We start from the raw sequence: 19,636 nt of genomic DNA on the forward strand, positions 1-19,636 counted from the left end.
TTCTTACATCGAGTCGTTAATGTTTGGAACTCTCTACCCTGTGATGTCGTTGATAGTACAACAGTTACGGCCTTCAAGAATAGATTAGACAAGTGTTTTGAATCCAACCAGCAACTAAGATATTACTCATTGTCGTAATAACGTTAAGCTCTTTCGAATACTGGTGTCCTTGTCCGCTTTTATCGCCCGGTTAGTGGTAGCAGTAATGGTAGTTCTCTCCTCTTTCCTACATAATTTCCATGCAGTTTTTCCATGCTGGAGGGATGGGGGGGAGGGGGGGGAGGGGGGGGAGGAGCCTTCGTCTTTGCTGTCCTTCATCTTCCACCTTTGATTAGATAGTTAGTGGAGCTTGTCACAAACAGCCTCGTTAGACCATCACCTCTGCTGTCGTTTGTTCTTCCTTTGTGTTCCTTTGTGTGTTCCTCCTCCTCCTCTTTGTTGCTAATCACTCCTCCTCCTCCTCCTCTTCTTCCTTCTTCTATTATCATCTTCCTCCTCTTTACCTCCTCCCCTCTTCCTCCTCCTCCTCCTCCTCTTTTTTTTATCTTCTTTATATGTATTATCCCTCCCTCCTCCTCCTCCTCCTCCTCCTCCTTCCTAATCTTCCTTCTATCTAACCTCCTCCTCCTCTTCTTCCTCTTTTTCTTCATTGGTTTTTTTTTCTTCTCTCCAACTAATCTATATCTTTGTTTGCTCTCTCTCTCTCTCTCTCTCTCTCTCTCTCTCTCTCTCTCTCTCTCTCACACACACACACACACACACACACACACACACGCACAACGCACGCACACTCTCACCTAATTAGAACCAAAATTACCTTGAGAGAGAGAGAGAGAGAGAGAGAGAGAGAGAGAGAGAGAGAGAGAGAGAGAGAGAGAAATATTAATATCGAGCTAATATGTTTTTTTTTCTGTTCATAAATAATAATAATAATAATAATAATAATAATAATAATAATAATAATAATAATAATAATAAACAGCTGTAGTAATATCACACACACACACACACACACAAACACACAAACACACACACGAATTAGAAGAGGGAAAGGAAGGAAGGAGGAGGAGGAGGAAGATGAAAAAGGAAAGGAAGAGAAATGAAGGGAAGAGAAGGGAAGGAAGGAGAAGAGAAGGGAAGGGAAGGGAAGGGAAGGGAATTAAGGGAAGAAAAAGAAGGGAAGGGAAGGGAAGGGAAGGGAAGGAAAGGGAAGGAAAGAGAAGGGATGGGAAGGGACGGAAAGGGAAGGAAAGAGAAGAGAAGGGAAGGGAAGGGAAGGAAAGAGAAGGGATGGGAAGGAAAGGGAAGAGAAGGAAAGGAAAGGGAAGAGAAGGGAAGGGAAGGAAAGGAAGGAAGAGAGAAGGGAAGGAAGGAAAGGGAAGAGAAGGAAAGGAAAGGAAAGAGAAGAGAAGGGAAGGGAAGGAAAGAGAAGGGATGGGAAGGAAAGGGAAGAGAAGGAAAGGAAAGGAAAGAGAAGAGAAGGGAAGGGAAGGAAGGAAGGAAAGAAAGGAGAAGGAAGGAAGGAAGAGAAGGAAGGAAGGAAAGAGAAGGGAAGAGAAGGGAAGGGAAGGAAGGAAGAGAAGGAAAGAGAAGGAAGGAAGGAAGGAAGGAAGGAAAGGGAAGGAAAGGAGAAGGAAGGAAGGAAGGAGGAAGGAAGGAAGGAAAGGAAGAAAAAGAAGGAAGGGGGAAGGAAGGAAGGAATTAAGGAAGAAAAGAAGGGAAGGAAGGAAGGAAGGAAGGAATTAAGGGAAGAAGGAAGGAAGGAAGGGAAGGGAAGAAGGAAGGAAGGAAAGGAGGAAGGAAGGAAGGAAAGGGAAGAAAAGAAGGATGGAAGGAAAGAAGGAATTAAGGAAGAAAAGGAAGGAAGGAAGGAAGGAAAGAGAAGGAAGGAAGGGAAGGAAGAAAAGAAGGAAGGAAGGAAGGAAGGAAAGGAAGGAAAGAGAAGGGATGGGAAGGAAGGAAAGAGAAGGAAGGAAGGAAGGAAGGGAAGAAAAAGAAGGAAGGGAAGGAAGGGAAGGAAAGGGAAGGAAGAAGGGAAGGGAAGGAAAGGGAAGGAAAGAGAAGGGAAGGGAAGGAAAGAGAAGGGAAGGAAAGGAAAGAAAGGAGAAGGGAGAGGAAGGGAAGGAAAGAGAAGGGAGAGGAAGGGAAGGAAAGAGAAGGGAAGGGAAGGGAAGGAAAGGGAAGGAAAGAGAAGGGAGAGGAAGGGAAGGAAAGAGAAGGGAGAGGAAGGGAAGGAAAGGAGGAGAAGGGAAGGAAAGGGAAGGGAAGGGAAGGAAAGGGAAGGGAAGGGAAAGGAAAGGGAAGGAAAGGAAGGGAAGGGAAGGGAAAAAAAAGGACAAGAAGGAAAGATTAGAGGAAGAAAACAAGAGAGAAGGAAAGGGAAGGGGAGGAGGAGGAGGAGGAGGAGGAGGAAGAGGAGGAGGAGGGGCCACAAAAGTATAGAAGATTAAGGGTAGAAGGGAAGAGGAGGAGGAGGAGGAGAAGGGGCCGGAGGGAAGAAGAGGAGGAGGAGGAGGAGGAAGAACATCAATTAGCAACAACCATTACAGAGAGAGAGAGAGAGAGAGAGAGAGAGAGAGAGAGAGAGAGAGAGAGAGAGAGGCTGCCTACCTGACTCCTCCCCTCCCTTCCTCTCCCTCCTCCTCCTCCTTTTCCCAAACGGACCACGTGGGCTGAGAAAAGGAGGAGGAGGAGGAGGAGGAGGAGGAGGAAGAAGAGGAGGATAAGGAGAGGAAGAAGAGAGAGGAAAAGGAATAAAATGTAAAAGAGGAAGAAGACGAGAGGAGGAGGAGGAGGAAGAAGGAAGAGGAGGGAGAAGAAAAAGGAGGAGGAGGAAAGAGGAGGAGGAGGAGGAAGAGGAGGAAAGAGGAGGAGGAGGAAGAGGAAGAAGGAAGAGGAGGAGGAAGAATGAAGAGGAGGAGGAGGAGGAAACAGGTGGAAAGAGGAGGAGGAGGAGGAGGAAAGAGGAGGAGGAGGAGGAAGAAGAAAGAGGAAGAGGAGGAGGAGGAAGAAGAACGAGGAGGAAGAAAAGGAGAGAGAGAGAGAGAGAGAGAGAGAGAGAGAGAGAGAGAGAGAGAGAGAGAGAGAGACCCCCAGAGACCTGACCTGACCTTCAAATGACACCCTGGAGGGAAAAAAGGTCACGTGACTTGACCCCGTGGGAAAGGGGGGAGGGGAGGGGAGGGGATCTCTCTCTCTCTCTCTCTCTCTCTCTCTCTCTCTCTCTCTCTCTCTCTCTCTCTCTCTCCTTTCGTTCAGTAAATTCAAACCCAAAAATTCCCAATAGACGAAAAAAACAAACAAGCCCCCCCTCAAAAAAAGTAAACAAAAGACTATCGCCTATGAATCCAAGATGGCGGCGGCGGGATCCCGGTGTAGGGGGACTAAATATGGCGGGATAGGGCCCACTTCCCACGCCCATATCTCCCTTACTCACCGCTCCTGGGGGTCGCGGCGTGGGGTACATGTTGCGGGGGCGTGTGGGCGTAGATGGCGTTAACTAGAAGCGTGTAGAAGCGTTGCATCCATTAAAAATCCGACATTAAAATCCACCGTCAATCCAATCTCGGCGGCTTGTTCCAGGATACACAAGCTTGGCACAGCACTGTTTTGATCGAGCTCACACGGCCATTCCAGCACTCACGCGCCTCTCTCAGCACCAGGCGCAGCACACTCAGCACACACAGCACTCGCACTCTCTTCCGCCGGCCACGCACAGCCTCCCACAGCCATTAATCCACGAGTTATAAGGGAGAGCCAGGCAGCGTAACACCCCTCCGTCCTCTCCCGGGCGCGTCCAAGCCCGCAATGGTGGACTGGAAGCTGGTGTCCGCGCCTCCTATTGGTCCGTTACCGGCTTCCCACCAGCCAATCAGCGCCCAGGGAGGAGTTAAGCCCCGCCCCCTGTGGAACAAAATCGCATCGCCTCCACGTTGAGTCCCACTTCTTGAGTTTATTGTTGTTATTACTCTTATTAGACATGTTATTGTTATTATTATTATTATTATTTTTATTATTATTATTATTTTTACTATTATTGGTGTTATTGTTAGTACGTATTATTATTAATGTGAGAGAGAGAGAGAGAGAGAGAGAGAGAGAGAGAGAGAGAGAGAGAGAGAGAGAGAGAGAGAGAGAGAGAGAGAGAGACCTCCCTCGCTCACTATAAATAAATCAAATAAATCAAGAGAGAAAATTACGAAAAAGGATCTCTCTCTCTCTCTCTCTCTCTCTCAGGGTTAATTAAATGGTTCGCTATTCAAAGATTAGTCAAATTTTACCCTATTAACAGACTATACTAATTATATACTAGCTATTATTATTATTATTATTATTATTATTATTATTATTATTATTATTATTATTATTATTATTATTATTATTACTGTTATTGTTGTTGTTGTTGTTGTTTTTACGAGAGCGAGAGAGAGAGAGAGAGAGAGAGAGAGAGAGAGAGAGAGAGAGAGAGAGAGAGAGAGAGAGCCTGCCTATTCTTGTTTTTCTTTTTTTCCTTATCTTGTTTACATTTCCGTCACTTGCTTATTTGTTTGTTTGTTTTCTTGTTTGCATGCTCGCGTTTTCTCCTCTATCTTGCTTACGCCATTGTTGTTGTTGTTGTTGTTGTTGTTGTTTACGCGCACCTGATAACATTACCTGGCCGGTCTTAATTACCTCGCTAATGACCGATGTTCTGCACGCGTGGATGCTGACCCCCCCCCACCCCCACCCCCCACCCACCCCACCCCACCCACACACACACACACACACACACACACACACACACACACACACACACACACACACACACACACATACACACACACACACAGGTGGCCGCTGGTGAAATCTGTGACCCAGGGATAACGCGATAAGGCGCCGCGCGATAACAGCGGGTGTGAGGGATTAACACGAGGGATTCCCACGATGACACGAATGAGCCCCGCACACATTGACCTTCACGATTAAAAAAAACATCTAGGGAACGTTTGAGGGGCAGGCAGGCAGATTATCGTACTCAGAGCCTCGTATTTCCCGGTTTTTGAGCCCTACCCATAACTATTGCCAAAAACGCACCAATAATTAACCATTTTAACGATAACTAAATATGAAGGCAGTTATTGGGGTCGAGGAGGCCGTTTTGGGGTTGGAAATTGGCAATCATAAGAGGCTGAGTACGACAGTCTGGCAACGTTGGTTTGAGGTGCAGGCAGGCAGGGATGGGGCTCGTCTGTAAGCATCGTCCAGCTGGTGACACACGTTGACTATCAGCTTGGGACTGGCGGGACTCGAACCTGCTGCTCCCATAAGACGCCACGCCACAAAATGAGAGCTTTGGGCGACACAACCTTTGCATGAAACGACCCGTGAAACATGCCGGCCTGGGTGCCTGTTTTCCTGTTTCTAAGACACCCTCACTGGTATCTCCCTTGTGCTGTTCTTCTGCCACGCATAAATAACTATCTTTCCCTATTTTTGTTAGTGTCAAGACCTTAAAACTTCAATAATACTCAGTTTTTCATCGGCCTGGAGTGAGCGAAGTAGACGATTTGAAACTCCCGCCCGTAGTGCCGACGAGGACGTTCAACTACTCACCCAATAATAAAATAATAGCGATATAGGTGTAACGACCATTGCCAACCATTATATTATCTCGTTCATGATTTAATGCAACTTTTCTTCATGTAATAAATATTTTGAACACTTAAAAATAGAGAATGGTTGAAAATGGCTGCTTGCGTTCGACTACCAAGCCAATACAGAGAATGACATAGCAAATATACCAAAAAATACATATATAGCGACATTTAAACACTGAAAATAAACACAATATAATTTAATACGATGTCTTTTCTGTATATTAGACCGTGAAAGAGGAAAAAGAGGGAGTAGGGGCAGTATGTTCAACTACCTAACCAAACTCTAAAAAAAGTTACGAAATATGTAAGTGTAGCCTTATAATAACAATTTACTAACACAATAAAGAAGCTAAATATAAGAAAAATCGACATATTGACCTAAAACAGTAAGGAATTAGCATCAAAGTAGTGAAATAGGGACACGCATATATGGATAGATCTACCACCTATCTTGCATTCATAGCAGTTAAGTCTATATAATAACTACACTACCGTTTACTTGTCTTTTTAATATATGTTTCTGGTAATAAGACCTACATTGTTATTACTTCTATAACTAGTATTATTATTTTTGTTATGGTAGTTGACCCATCCAATCAACTATGCCAAATCATCCAACATGGCCTCTTATTTTTACGTATTTTCGAGTCACAAACTGTCCCTTATACCCCCAAAACAAGATCTATTTAGAATTATTGTTTAAATCGTTAATTACTGATGTTGTGGGTATTGGTTAATAGGTTAAAAATATGACGTTTTGTGAAAATGTGGCATTGCTGTAATGTACCACAACAAGTCCACATGTGCCAAATTGTCATCATTAGATCATCATATTTACCGACTTTCTACACTTCACCATCACCAAAAACCAAAAAAAACTAATTAATTTAACGATACTAGGCATTAGTTTTAGTTTTAGGCTGTTTTTGGATCTAAAATTGGTAAAAATGAGAGGCCGGGTGGGAAGATGTGGCACAGTTGCACCCAACCCGTAACCTGTACAGCAAGAGCAAGAGCAAGACCAGACTCAGCGATGCCAAACTGTCGTGCTTTGAACATTGCATTTATCATATTTAAGACCTCAAAAACAGTCGTGCCTTCCTAAATAACGATAGTCTGCTAAAGTTATCGTTGAAACCGTAAAATATCGATGGCTTTCTTTCCTTTTACAATAGTTATCGGGGAGAAACTACGAAAAATGCATTGCGATGAGTACGATAATTTGACAACCTGTACAGCAAGAGCAAGAGCAGGCAAGGTGGCGGAGGTTGGACCGGCTACAAGATCGTTTCTCCGCAAAAATGGCCACTTCCCGAGCCTTGGGGGCGCTCTGCCGGCTCCACACACCCAGAATATCACTGCTGAAGGGTAAGCCATTGACCCCCGGCGCAGCGACCCCCTGGACAGCCGCGTACAGCCGGAAAGCCGTGTTATATAGGCCTACCTGATCAGCTGATGGACCCCGGCTCGAGATAGCAACTGATCCTATTATTATTTTTTTTATTGGTTTTGTTTTGACCTCGATCATTAGTGTTTTTTGTTGACCTTTGACCTCTTGTTCCGCCTGTGTGTGTGTGTGTGTGTGTGTGTGTGTGTGTGTGTGTGTGTGTGTGTGTGTGTGTGTGTGTGTTACTACTACTACTATTACTACTACTACTATTGCAACTCTCTCTCTCTCTCTCTCTCTCTATTATTATTATTACTATTAGAGAGAGAGAGAGAGAGAGAGAGACTAATTTCTTCCACTCTGTTAGATCATTAATTTTGAAGTTTTAAGAACGTTCAATATCATTATCATTATTATTATTATTATTATTATTATTGTTATCATTATCCCTCCCCCCCCCCCTTTGCAGGTGTGTGTGGGGTGCGTGGTCTGGGCACAAGCCGCAGCGCATGGGGGCAGCACGTGACCCTGGGGGTGCGCGAGGGGGGGGTGGGGGTGCTGCGCCTGCACTCCCCGGGGAAGGTTAATGTGCTCAACCGCGCGGTGATGGAGGAGGTGGAGGAGGCGCTGGCGGCCGTGGAGGGCAACGCGGCGGTGAGGGCGGCCGTGCTGGTGTCGGACAAGCCGGGCTGCTTCATCGCCGGCGCAGACATCACCATGCTGGAGGCCTGCACCACCGCGGCGGAGGCGGAGGAGATCAGCGGCGGCTGCCACGACATCCTCAACCGTGTGGCGGCCAGCCCGAAACCCGTCGTGGCCGCCATCATGGGCTCCTGTCTCGGCGGTGGCCTGGAGGTGGCCCTTGCTTGTCACTATCGCCTGGCCGTCAAGGGCCGCGCCAGCCTGGGCCTGCCGGAGGTGATGCTGGGGCTGCTGCCTGGCGGGGGCGGCACCCAGCGCCTGCCGAAGCTGGTGAGCGTGCCGGCCGCCCTGGACATGGCACTGACCGGCCGCACCATCCCAGCCGCCAGGGCACACAAGATGGGCCTGGTGGACATGCTGGTCAACCCCCTCGGCCCCGGCCTGGCTGACCCCAACACGAACACACTGACATACTTGGAGGACACGGCCGTCAAGGTGGCCCTGGGGCTGGCCGATGGCACCCTCAAGCCACAGCGCGGCCCCAAGACCCTGGTGGACAAGGTGACGGCCATGGCTCTGCAGTACGAGTGGCCGCGGGACCAGGTCTTCAAGAGGGCCAGGGCCACAGTCATGAAGCAGACTAATGGCCTCTACCCAGCACCCCTAAAGATACTGGAGGTGAGAGAGAGAGAGAGAGAGAGAGAGAGAGAGAGAGAGAGAGGGGGTGGGGTGGAAAGAGGAGGAGGTGGAGGAGGAGGAAAGAGGAGGAGGAGGAGGAGGAAGAAGAAAGAGGAAGAGGAGGAGGAGGAAGAAGAACGAGGAGGAAGAAAAGGAGAGAGAGAGAGAGAGAGAGAGAGAGAGGGGGGAGGAACACTTTTAAACATGTAATTTTTGGGGTTTTCATAATTTATTGATAGAAATTATTTGATTATTTTTGTTGTTGTTGTTGCTTTCTTCTTCTTTTGCTTTGAGAGAGAGAGAGAGAGAGAGAGAGAGAGAGAGAGAGAGAGAGAGAGAGAGAGAGAGAGAGAGAGAGATACTTTAATTCCTTCCTTTCTGTCATATTAATTTGCAAGTTAAAAGAATGTGCAATATTATTATTATTATTATTATTATTTTTATTATTAAACTAATGATATTCTTTCATTCTCTTTGTCTTTCCTCCTCCTTCCTCCTCCTACTCCTCCTCCTCTTCCTCTCCACAATCACCTTCCTGTCTTTCCTTCCATTCCTCAACTCTCTCTCTCTCTCTCTCTCTTCCTTAACTTCCTTCCTCTTCCTTTCCTTCTCTTCCTCTTCCTGTTTTTTCCTTCTCCTCCACTTCCTGTCTTCCTCCTCCTCCTCCTCTTCCTGTCTCTTCCTCCTCCTCCTCTTCCTGTCTTCCTATCCTCTTCCTCCTGTCTTCCTCCTCCTCCTCTTCCTGTCTTTTACTCTTCCTCCTCCTTTTCCTGTTTTTTCTTCCTCTTCCTCCTCTTCCTGTCTTCCTCCTCCTCCTCCTCTTCCTGTCTTCTACCCCTACTCCTCCACTTCCTGTCCTCCTCCTCCTCCTATTCCTGTCTTTTATCCTTCCTCCTCCTCCTCCTCCTCCTCTTCCATCCCCCACAGGTGATGCGCGAGGGGCTGGAGAAGGGCAAAACCGCCGGAGAGGCCGCCGAACGCAAGGGTTTCGGAGAGCTTGCCATGACCCCAGAATCACGCGGTCTCATCGGCCTATTCCACGGACAGACCGAGTGCAAGAAAAACCGATTCGGGAAGCCGTCAAAACGCGACCAGACCATTGGGGTACTGGGCGCTGGGCTAATGGGGGCTGGCATCGCGCAAGTGTCCGTCGATAAGGGATTCACCACGATTCTCAAAGACGTCAACAACCAGGGGCTCGGGCGCGGCGTCAACCAGGTTCAAGGCGGTCTCGACAAGGCTGTTAAACGCAAGAAGATGACGAAGTTCGAAGCTGATACGCATATGTCGTCGCTCCTCCCGACCCTAGACTACCGCGATTTGTCTAAGGCTGACATGGTGATCGAGGCGGTCTTTGAGGACATCGCCTTGAAGCACCGCGTTATCAAGGAGGTGGAAGCGGTCATCCCCGAGAACTGTGTCTTCGCTACCAACACCTCGGCGCTCCCCATCACGGAGATCGCGAAAGCCAGCTCTAGGCCTGAGAATGTGAGTGTGTGTGTGTGCGTGTGTGTACAGGATCGATATACAGAAGGCAAAACCACATACATATAACCATATCCGACCCGACCTGCCCTGACCTGACCTGACCTGACCTGACCTCTCTCCCGCCACAGGTCATCGGCATGCACTACTTCTCCCCGGTGGACAAGATGCAGCTTCTGGAGATCATCAACACCGACAGGACTTCCAAGGAGACCACCGCAAGGGCTGTCGATGTTGGCTTAAGGCAGGGCAAGGTAAGGAGAGAGAGAGGGAGAGGGAGGGGGAGGGGGGGGTTAAGGTGAGGGAGGGGGGGTAAGGTGAGGGAGGGGAAGGGGTAAGGTGAGGGAGGGGGAAGGGGTTAGGTGAGGTGAGGGAGGGGGAGGAGGGAAAGGTAAGGATGAGGGGGTAAGGTGAGGGAGGGGGTAAGGTGAGGGAGGGGAAGGGGTAAGGTGAGGGAGGGGAAGGGTTAGGTGAGGGAGGGAGGGGAGGAGGGAAAGGTAAGGATGAGGGGTAAGGTGAGGGAGGGGAAGTGGTAAGGTGAGGGAGGGGGGAAGGTGAGGTGAGGGAGGGGAGGAGGAAAGGTAAGGATGAGGGGGTAAGGAGGGAGGGGGGTAAGAGGGAGGGGGAAGGGGTAAGGTGAGGGAGGGGAAGAGAGGTGAGGGAGGGGAGGAGGAAAGGTAAGGATGAGGGGGTAAGGTGAGGGGGGGGGTAAGGTGAGGAGGGGAAGGGGTAAGGTGAGGGAGGGGAAGGGGTTAGTGAGGTGAGGGAGGGGAGGAGGGAAAGGTAAGGATGAGGGGTAAGGTGAGGAAGTGGTAAGGTGAGGGAGGGGAAGGGGTTAGGTGAGGAGGGAGGGGGAGGAGGGAAAGGTAAGGATGAGGGGTAAGGTGAGGGGAGGGGGGTGAGGGAGGGAAGGGGTAAGGTGAGGGAGGGGAAGGGGTTAGGTGAGGTGAGGGGGAGGAGGGAAAGGTAAGGATGAGGGGGTAAGGTGAGGGAGGGGAAGTGGTAAGGTGAGGGAGGGGAAGGGGTTAGGAGGTGAGGAGGGAGGAGGGAAAGGTAAGGATGAGGGGGTAAGGTGAGGGAGGGGGTAAGGTGAGGGAGGGGGAAGGGGTAAGGTGAGGGAGGGGGAAGGGGTTAGGTGAGGTGAGGGAGGGGGAGGAGGGAAAGGTAAGGATGAGGGGGTAAGGTGAGGGAGGGGGGGGGGTAGGTAAGGGAGGGAGGGGGGGGGAAGGGGGGATTTTTTTTTCTTTGTTTTTGTTTTCATGTTTTTTGGTAATTTTTTTCATTTTTTTTTCATTTCTCAGTTTTTTCTTTTTTTGTAACTTTCTTCTCCTCTTCCTTTCCTTAACTCTCTCTCTCTCTCTCTCTCCTTTAGTTAACAGACTCATTCTCAGCGCACCAAAACTTCTCCTCAACTCTCTCTTCCTCTCCATGAATTTTTAGACGCTGTAAAAGTCCAAATTTATACCAATTATTTTATTTTTATCTTTTGTTTTCAAGTTTTATTTCTTTATTTTGTGGCCTTGTCTTCTTGTTTTCTTCCTTTTCTTTCCCCCATAGACGCAGTGACTAGCCAGCCTTTTTTTATCCTATCGTAGGTAATTCATTTTTTTATCATTATTAATTATGCACAAACACATCAACTCACCACTCCCTAATCTATCTCTCTCTCCTTAACGCCCTAATCTCTCTCTCCTTAACGCCCTAATCTCTATCTCTCCTTAACGCCCTAATCTCTCTCTCCTTAACGCCCTAATCTCTATCTCTCCTTAACACCCTAATCTCTATCTCTCCTTAACGCCCTAATCTATCTCTCCTTAACGCCCTAATCTCTCTATCTCTCCTTAACCCTTTCTATCTCTTCACTTGACCCTATCTTCTGCTCTTATCTACACACACACACACACACACACACACACACACAGACTGGCCTTCTTAAATATACTATCTTGCTATCTTATCTCTACTCTCTTGGGCTAAGATTTACACTCCTCCTCTCCTCCTCCTCCTCCTCTTCTCCTCCTCTCTAGAAAGTAAGGGAGATGAAGGAGGAGGAGGAGGAGGAGATACTGGGGCAAGGTTGGTGGACTGTTCCCCTCCTCCTCCTCCTCCTCCTCTTCTTCCCTCAAAAGAAAGGAAGAAGGAGGAGGAGGAGGAGACACAGGGCAACACACACACACACACACACACACACACTCTCTTTCATCCCTGTGCTGTCCAACTCTGATGCAAGAGTTAACCAGCATCTCCACTCTTTCATCCCTGTGCTGTCCAACTCCCTGATGCAAGAGTTAACTAGCATCTCCACACTTTCATCCCTGTGCTGTCCAACTCCCTGATGCAAGAGTTAACCAGCATCTCCACTCTTTCATCCCTGTGCTGTCCAACTCTGATGCAAGAGTTAACCAGCATCTCCACTCTTTCATCCCTGTGCTGTCCAACTCCCTGATGCAAGAGTTAACCAGCATCTCCACTCTTTCATCCCTGTGCTGTCCAACTCCCTGATGCAAGAGTTAACTAGCATCTCCACACTTTCATCCCTGTGCTGTCCAACTCCCTGATGCAAGAGTTAACCAGCATCTCCACTCTTTCATCCCTGTGCTGTCCAACTCCCTGATGCAAGAGTTAACCAGCATCTTCAACCTAGCCTAACCTAACCTATCCTTTTCGAGCTTAACTTAATCTAACCCAACCCCAAACCTATCCCTGTCCCCCCTCCCCCCCTGGCCAGCCATCCACCCCTTCTCCCTCCCAGAGACCATACCTAACCTAACCTAATCGAACCTATCCTCTCCTATCCTTAATCTAACCTAATCAAACTTATCCTCTCCCATCCTTTTCAAGCTAAATTTAACCTTACTCGACCCCAAACCTAGCCCCCCCCTCCCCCCCGGCCATCCATTCACCCCCCCCTCTCACAGACCTAACCTAACCTAACTAAATCTATCCTCTCCAAGCTCTCTCGACTACTACTTCTTCCTCCTCCTCCTCCTCCTCCTGTTAATGTAAAATGACTTGAATTATTATGGAAGATTACCGTGTGTGTGTGTGTGTGTGTGTGTGTGTGTGTGTGTGTGCTTAACTTAACCTTACCTGACCCCCAATCCTAGCACCCCCCCCCCCCTGGCCATCAACTCACCCTCTCCCCCTTCCCCCCAGGTGGTCATCGTGGTGGGCGATGGGCCAGGCTTCTACACCTCGCGGATCCTGGCCACCATGATGGGCCACTCGCTGTACCTCCTCCAGGAAGGCGTGGACCCCAAGCGAATCGACAAGGTCACGCGCGCCTTCGGTTGGCCGGTGGGCTCGGCGACGCTGGTGGATGAAGTGGGTGAGTGCTTCGGTGGTAGGGTGGGGGTTGGGGGGGTCTGGTTAATTCTTACATTGGGGATTGGGATAGTAAAGGGATGAAAGAGTGAAGCTGGTTAACTCTTGCATCACAGAGTTGGACAGCACAGGGATGAAAGAGTGGAGATGCTGGTTAACTCTTGCATCAGGGAGTTGGACAGCACAGGGATGAAAGAGTGAAGATGCTGGTTAACTCTTGCATCAGGGAGTTGGACAGCACAGGGATGAAAGAGTGGAGATGCTGGTTAACTCTAGCATCAGGGAGTTGGACAGCACAGGGATGAAAGAGTGAAGATGCTGGTTAACTCTTGCATCAGGGAGTTGGACAGCACAGGGATGAAAGAGTGAAGATGCTGGTTAACTCTTGCATCAGGGAGTTGGACAGCACAGGGATGAAAGAGTGAAGATGCTGGTTAACTCTTGCATCAGGGAGTTGGACAGCACAGGGATGAAAGAGTGAAGATGCTGGTTAACTCTTGCATCAGGGAGTTGGACAGCACAGGGATGAAAGAGTGGAGATGCTGGTTAACTCTTGCATCAGGGAGTTGGACAGCACAGGGATGAAAGAGTGAAGATGTTGGTTAACTCTTGCATCAGGGAGTTGGACAGCACAGGAATGAAAGAGTGGAGATGCTGGTTAACTCTTGCATCAGGGAGTTGGACAGCACAGGGATGAAAGAGTGGAGATGCTGGTTAACTCTTGCATCAGGGAGTTGGACAGCACAGGGATGAAAGAGTGAAGATGCTGGTTAACTCTTGCATCAGGGAGTTGGACAGCACAGGGATGAAAGAGTGAAGATGCTGGTTAATTCTTGCACCAGGGAGTTGGACAGCACAGGGATGAAAGAGTGAAGATGCTGGTTAACTCTTGCATCAGGGAGTTGGACAGCACAGGGATGAAAGAGTGGAGATGCTGGTTAACTCTTGCATCAGGGAGTTGGACAGCACAGGGATGAAAGAGTGAAGATGCTGGTTAACTCTTGCATCAGGGAGTTGGACAGCACAGGGATGAAAGAGTGAAGATGCTGGTTAATTCTTGCACCAGGGAGTTGGACAGCACAGGGATGAAAGAGTGAAGATGCTGGTTAACTCTTGCATCAGGGAGTTGGACAGCACAGGGATGAAAGAGTGAAGATGCTGGTTAACTCTTGCATCAGGGAGTTGGACAGCACAGGGATGAAAGAGTGAAGATGCTGGTTAACTCTTGCATCAGGGAGTTGGACAGCACAGGGATGAAAGAGTGAAGATGCTGGTTAATTCTTGCACCAGGGAGTTGGACAGCACAGGGATGAAAGAGTGGAGATGCTGGTCAACTTTTGCATCAGGGAGTTGGACAGCACAGGGATGAAAGAGTGGAGATGCTGGTTAACTCTTGCATCAGGAAGTTGGACAGCACAGGGATGAAAGAGTGGAGATGCTGGTTAACTCGTGCACCAGGGAGTTGGACAGCACAGGGATGAAAGAGTGAAGATGCTGGTTAACTCTTGCATCAGGGAGTTGGACAGCACAGGGATGAAAGAGTGGAGATGCTGGTTAACTCTTGCATCAGGGAGTTGGACAGCACAGGGATGAAAGAGTGGAGATGCTGGTCAACTTTTGCATCAGGGAGTTGGACAGCACAGGGATGAAAGAGTGGAGATGCTGGTTAACTCTTGCATCAGGAAGTTGGACAGCACAGGGATGAAAGAGTGGAGATGCTGGTTAACTCGTGCACCAGGGAGTTGGACGGCACAGGGATGACCTGACCCCCTACTACCAACCCCAACAATCTACTACTACCACCTCTACCCCCTGACCTGACCTGACCTCTCTCCCGCAGGCCTGGACGTCGCTCTGCATGTTGGTCAGCACCTCACCAAAGCGCTCGGCGAAAGGGTGGCTGACGGGGACGTTCGTGTGCTGGAAGAAATTGTAGCCAAAAACTTCCTGGGTGAGTTGGGAGGAAGTGGAGGAGGAGAAGGAGGAGGTTGGAGGAGAAGAAAGAGGAGGAGGAGGAGAAGGAAGAGAAGGAGGTTGGAGGAGAAGGAAGAGGAGGAGGAGGAGAAGGAAGAGGAGGAGGTTGGAGGAGAAGAAAGAGGAGGAGGAGGAGAAGGAAGAGAAGGAGGTTGGAGGAGAAGGAAGAGGAGGAGTTGGAAGGAGGAGGAAGAGAAACCCTTACCAAACCTTGGCTAACCCTTACCAAGCCCTTACTGAACCCTTATCAAACCCTTACTGAACCCTTACCAAAAAGAGAAGGAAGAGGAGTTGGAAGGAGGAGGAAGAAAAGAAACCCTTACCAAACCCTCACTAAACCCTTACCAAACCCTCAACAACTTTTACCAACCCTTACCAAACCCTCAACAACTCTTTCCAAACCCTTACTGAACCCTTACTCAACCCTTACCGACAGGGCGCAAGACTGGCAAGGGAGTGTTTGTGTACGAGCCAGGCGTGAAGGAGCGGAACCTCAACGAAGGTGCGCTGGAAATTCTCAAGAAGTACTCCATTGAACCCAAGGTGAGAGGGGGAGGAGGGGAAGGGAAGGAGGAGGATAGGGAGGAAAGAAGAAGGAGGATTTGGGGATGGGAGGGAGAAGAAGAAATGACACTCCCATTAGCAGGTCTGGGTGTGAGAGGGATTTAGGGGTCTTAGTGAACTCTGATCTCCGTCCAAGGGCACAATGCATTCAAGCTAGAAATCGAGCAAACAGGGTACTGGGATTTATTTCAAGGAGCGTAAGCAACAGATGCGCTGAAGTCTTCCTCAAACTATATTCAGCATTAGTTAGACCTCATCTTGACTTTGCGGTTCAGTTCTGGTCACCTTACTATAGAATGAGTGCTAGAAATCGAGCAAACAGGGTACTGGGATTTATTTCAAGGAGCGTAAGCAACAGAAGCGCCGAAGTCTTCCTCAAACTATATTTAGCATTATCTAGACCTCATCTTGACTATGCTGTTCAGTTCTGGTCACCCTACTATAGAATGGATATCAAAATGTTGGAATCCGTGCAGAGGAAGATGACTAAGATGATTCAGGGGTTGAGAAACTTGCCATACGAGGAAAGACTCAAACAGTTAAACTTGCATTCTCTGGAAAGGCGAAGGGTGCGTGGAGACATGATCGAGGTTTATAAATGGATGAAGGGTTTAATAAGGGAGACATTCATAAGGTTCTGTTGATAAGAGAACCGGGTAGGACACGAAGTAATGGGTTTAAACTGGACAAATTCAGCTTCAACAGGGACATAGGCAAAAATTGGTTAACTAACAGAGTGGAGGATGAGTGGAACAGGCTGAGCTCTCATGTGGTGAGTGCCAATACAATTATCACATTCAAAAACAGATAAATTCATGGACAGCGATATTAGGTGGGGTTAGGTTCACAGGAGCTGCCTTGCACAATCCTACCGGCCTCTTGCAGACTCCTGTGTTCTTATGAGAGAATAGGAACACCCCTTTATAATCTTCCCCCACATAAAGAGAAGAGAGGAGGTTAGGGAGGAAGGAAGTAGAAGATAGGAGAGATGTTAATGAATAAGTATGTTGATAGGACGAGCTAAGACTCCCCATCGTCTGCACAGGTAAATGAATAACCATGTGAATAATGAAGGGACAGACTAACCCCCCCTCGTCGTCTCCACAGCTCCCAATTGACGACGAAAGCATTCAGCTCCGTCTGGCGTCCAAGTTCATCAACGAGGCTCTCATGTGTCTGCAAGAAGGCATCCTCAACAACCCTGTAAGTAGGAGGGAGGGAGGGATTGAGGAAGGGAGGGAGAGGGGGAGGAAGGGAAGGGGAGAGAGAAATGGAGGAAGAGAGGGAAGGAGGGAGGGATGAAGAGAGAGAGGAAGGAAGGGGAGGGAGAGATGGAAGGAGGGAAGGGGAGAGAGAAATGGAGGAAGAGAGGTGAGAAGGGAGGGAGAGGGGGAGGAAGGGAGGGATGGAAAGAGAGGAAGGAAGGAAGAGAGGAAGAGAAGGAAGGTAGGAAGAAGGGAGGGAGAGAGAGGAAGGGAAAGAGCTTGAATCTGTTTCTCTCTCTCTCTCTCTCTTTGTCTATTAGTTGTGTGTGTGAGAGAGAGAGAGGGGGGCTAGAAAATGTGCCCCTCTCTCTCTCTCTCTCTCTCTCTCTCTCTCATCTGTCTTCTCTATCTTCTCCCTCTCCCCTCTTCTTTTTTCTCTCCATCTTCTTCCTTTTTTTCTCCTCCTTTCTTCTTCCTCTTCCTCTCTCTCTTCGCCATTTCCGTCACTCATGTTCTCCGCACCCCACAGCTGGAGGGTGACATTGGGGCAGTATTCGGCCTGGGCTTCCCCCCCTTCAGCGGCGGCCCCTTCCGCTTCGTCGATAACTACGGGGCGGGGCGGCTGGCGGACAAGATGCGGTCGTACGAGGCGGCCTATGGGATTCCCTTTACACCATGCCAGCTGCTTCTCGACCACGCCGCCGACCCCAGCAAGAAGTTTTTCAAGAAGTAGAGGCGTGGAATTCCTGGGTTAGGGGGGTAAGGAGCTCCCCTCGGCCCTCCTTCCCCCTTCTTCCGCTCTCTCAGCCCGGAGTTGCAAAATTGTCCCATCCGCTGCGATTGGTTGGCACGGATTTCGCCTTCAATGGCCTCCTGGTAACATAGCCGCAAGTCTTATTTTCTGGGCCGAGAGAGCGAGAGAGAGAGTGATATTGTGTCCAATGGTGCAAATGGTAATATTAGCATTCAAAGTCTATTTTTTTCCCCCGTAGCTTCCATGAAAAAGAGAGATAAATATTTAAGACTAGGATGTACAGTTTGTTAAGACACTTGGGGTTTGACAAAGGCCGGTATCCTCAGACATTTTAGGGCTCTCATAACCACTTTCCAAGGCCGCAGAGGAGTGGTTCTCTTAGTGTTTGGTGTTGATGGTGCAGAAGCCTTGTCACACTATCACCAGGCTCATAACACTACCCATGGACACACTAACACAACCTCCACCAAAGCCTTGTCACACTATCACCAGGCTCATAACACTACCCATGGACACACTAACACAACCTCCACCAAAGCCTTGTCACACTATCACCAGGCTCATAACACTACCCATGGACACACTAACACAACCTCCACCAAAGCCTTGTCACACTATCACCAGGCTCATAACACTACCCATGGACATACTAACACAACCTCCACCAAAACCACTACTACTACTACTACTACTACTTCTACAGAAAATTAAAGTTATCATTGAAAGTTAAAATTTGATAGTTTTCATTCGTTTTTGCTCTGGGAGTCTGGTGGAAACTACAGTGATTTGGCAACGCTGGTGTGTGTGTGTGTGTGTGTGTGTGTGTGTGTGTGTGTGTGTGTGTGTGTGTGTGTGTGTGTGTGTGTGTGTGTGTGTGTTTGAGGATACTGGCCTGAGAAATCACTTGTTAATGTCTGTTACTGAAATCTACCCCCCTCCTTCTCTTCACTAAGGAGGGAAGGAAGAGTTGCAGAAGGGGAGGAGGAGGAGGGAAGAGAGAGAGAGAGAGAGAGAGAGAAGCTTTACTGCCGTGTGGGAACTTGATCTAAAAAGTGACGATTTGATACGAACTTGAACTTGATGTAAAAGGTGACAATTAAAAAACTTGAACTTAATGTAAAAAGTGACATACAAACAAATCCTATTACAACTAGCCGGCATAGAAGCATACATACATACATACATACATACATAGCCGGCCACCCCAGGAGCGCACACATGTACACCCGGCCGTGTGTACCTGTGTGCGTGTCCAGTCTGTGCCTTGCGTAGAGAGACGGAGAACGCGTACATGTGTGTGCATATATGAAAGAAACCCCTACGTGTGCGCGTGGGAAAGGGGACAAATATCCGTACATGTGCGCGGAAGCGACGTGTACGCGTGTGTACATAGCTAGAGGGCCAGGAACGCACACAGACACCCATCAATGCAATTAATTTAGTGTGTGCGTCTGTGTCTGTTTTTTTCTAGGAGTCGGTCATGTGTGTACATTTGATACAATAAAGACTTACATGATGGTAAGCGTGTGCGTCTTGTTCTGCCTTCCTATGTGCGTGTGCGTGTGTGTGTGTGTGTGTGTGTGTGAAACAAGACTAGAAAAATGTGTGTGTGTGTGTGTGTGTGTGTGTGGGGCCTCGGGGTGGATGGAAGAAGAGAAGGTGAGGTTTAGGGGAGAGAAAATAAAAGGCAGATTTGGGAGTATATACAGAGAGAGAGAGAGAGAGAGAGAATGGAAAGGAGATAAAGAAAAACATGGAGAGAGAGAGATAACATACAACATAAGTAACCTCAACTCCTCCCTTCCACATCACCTGAAGAAGGAAGAGAAACTGACTTGGCAACAGTGCGGACCCTTGCAAGACTCCGAGGAACCAGCTGATCAGTGTTACCAAGTATTCCTCTCTCTCTCTCTTCTTTCCTCCTCTCTCACTTAATTTCCTCTGCTTCCTTCTCTCTCTTCACTCGACTATCCCTCCTCCTCCTCCT

At 48.6% G+C, this 19,636-nt stretch overlaps 1 protein-coding gene and 1 long non-coding RNA gene across 2 annotated transcripts in view; one reads left to right on the forward strand and one right to left on the reverse strand.

The window, feature by feature from the left end:
• Window positions 1–3,803, reverse strand: part of LOC126988527 (uncharacterized) — a 12,169-nt gene extending 8,366 nt beyond the window's left edge. The window contains exon 1 of the long non-coding RNA XR_007742174.1: window positions 3,437–3,803. This is a non-coding gene — a long non-coding RNA (uncharacterized LOC126988527). The remainder of the gene's footprint in view (window positions 1–3,436) is intronic.
• A 3,048-nt stretch (window positions 3,804–6,851) lies between these two features.
• On the forward strand, window positions 6,852–19,171 carry LOC126988525 (trifunctional enzyme subunit alpha, mitochondrial-like). The gene is made up of 9 exons (XM_050846726.1): window positions 6,852–7,004; window positions 7,493–8,343; window positions 9,271–9,831; window positions 9,960–10,082; window positions 12,985–13,156; window positions 14,993–15,103; window positions 15,563–15,669; window positions 16,798–16,893; window positions 17,425–19,171. Exons 1-9 carry the CDS (start codon window positions 6,938–6,940, stop codon window positions 17,626–17,628), a joined length of 2,292 nt encoding a protein of 763 aa, XP_050702683.1. The 5' UTR covers window positions 6,852–6,937; the 3' UTR covers window positions 17,629–19,171.
• The last annotated feature ends 465 nt before the right edge of the window (window positions 19,172–19,636 follow it).

This window comes from Eriocheir sinensis, chromosome 69 (assembly GCF_024679095.1).
Source record: "Eriocheir sinensis breed Jianghai 21 chromosome 69, ASM2467909v1, whole genome shotgun sequence".
Taxonomy (NCBI): Eukaryota; Metazoa; Arthropoda; class Malacostraca; order Decapoda; family Varunidae; genus Eriocheir; species Eriocheir sinensis.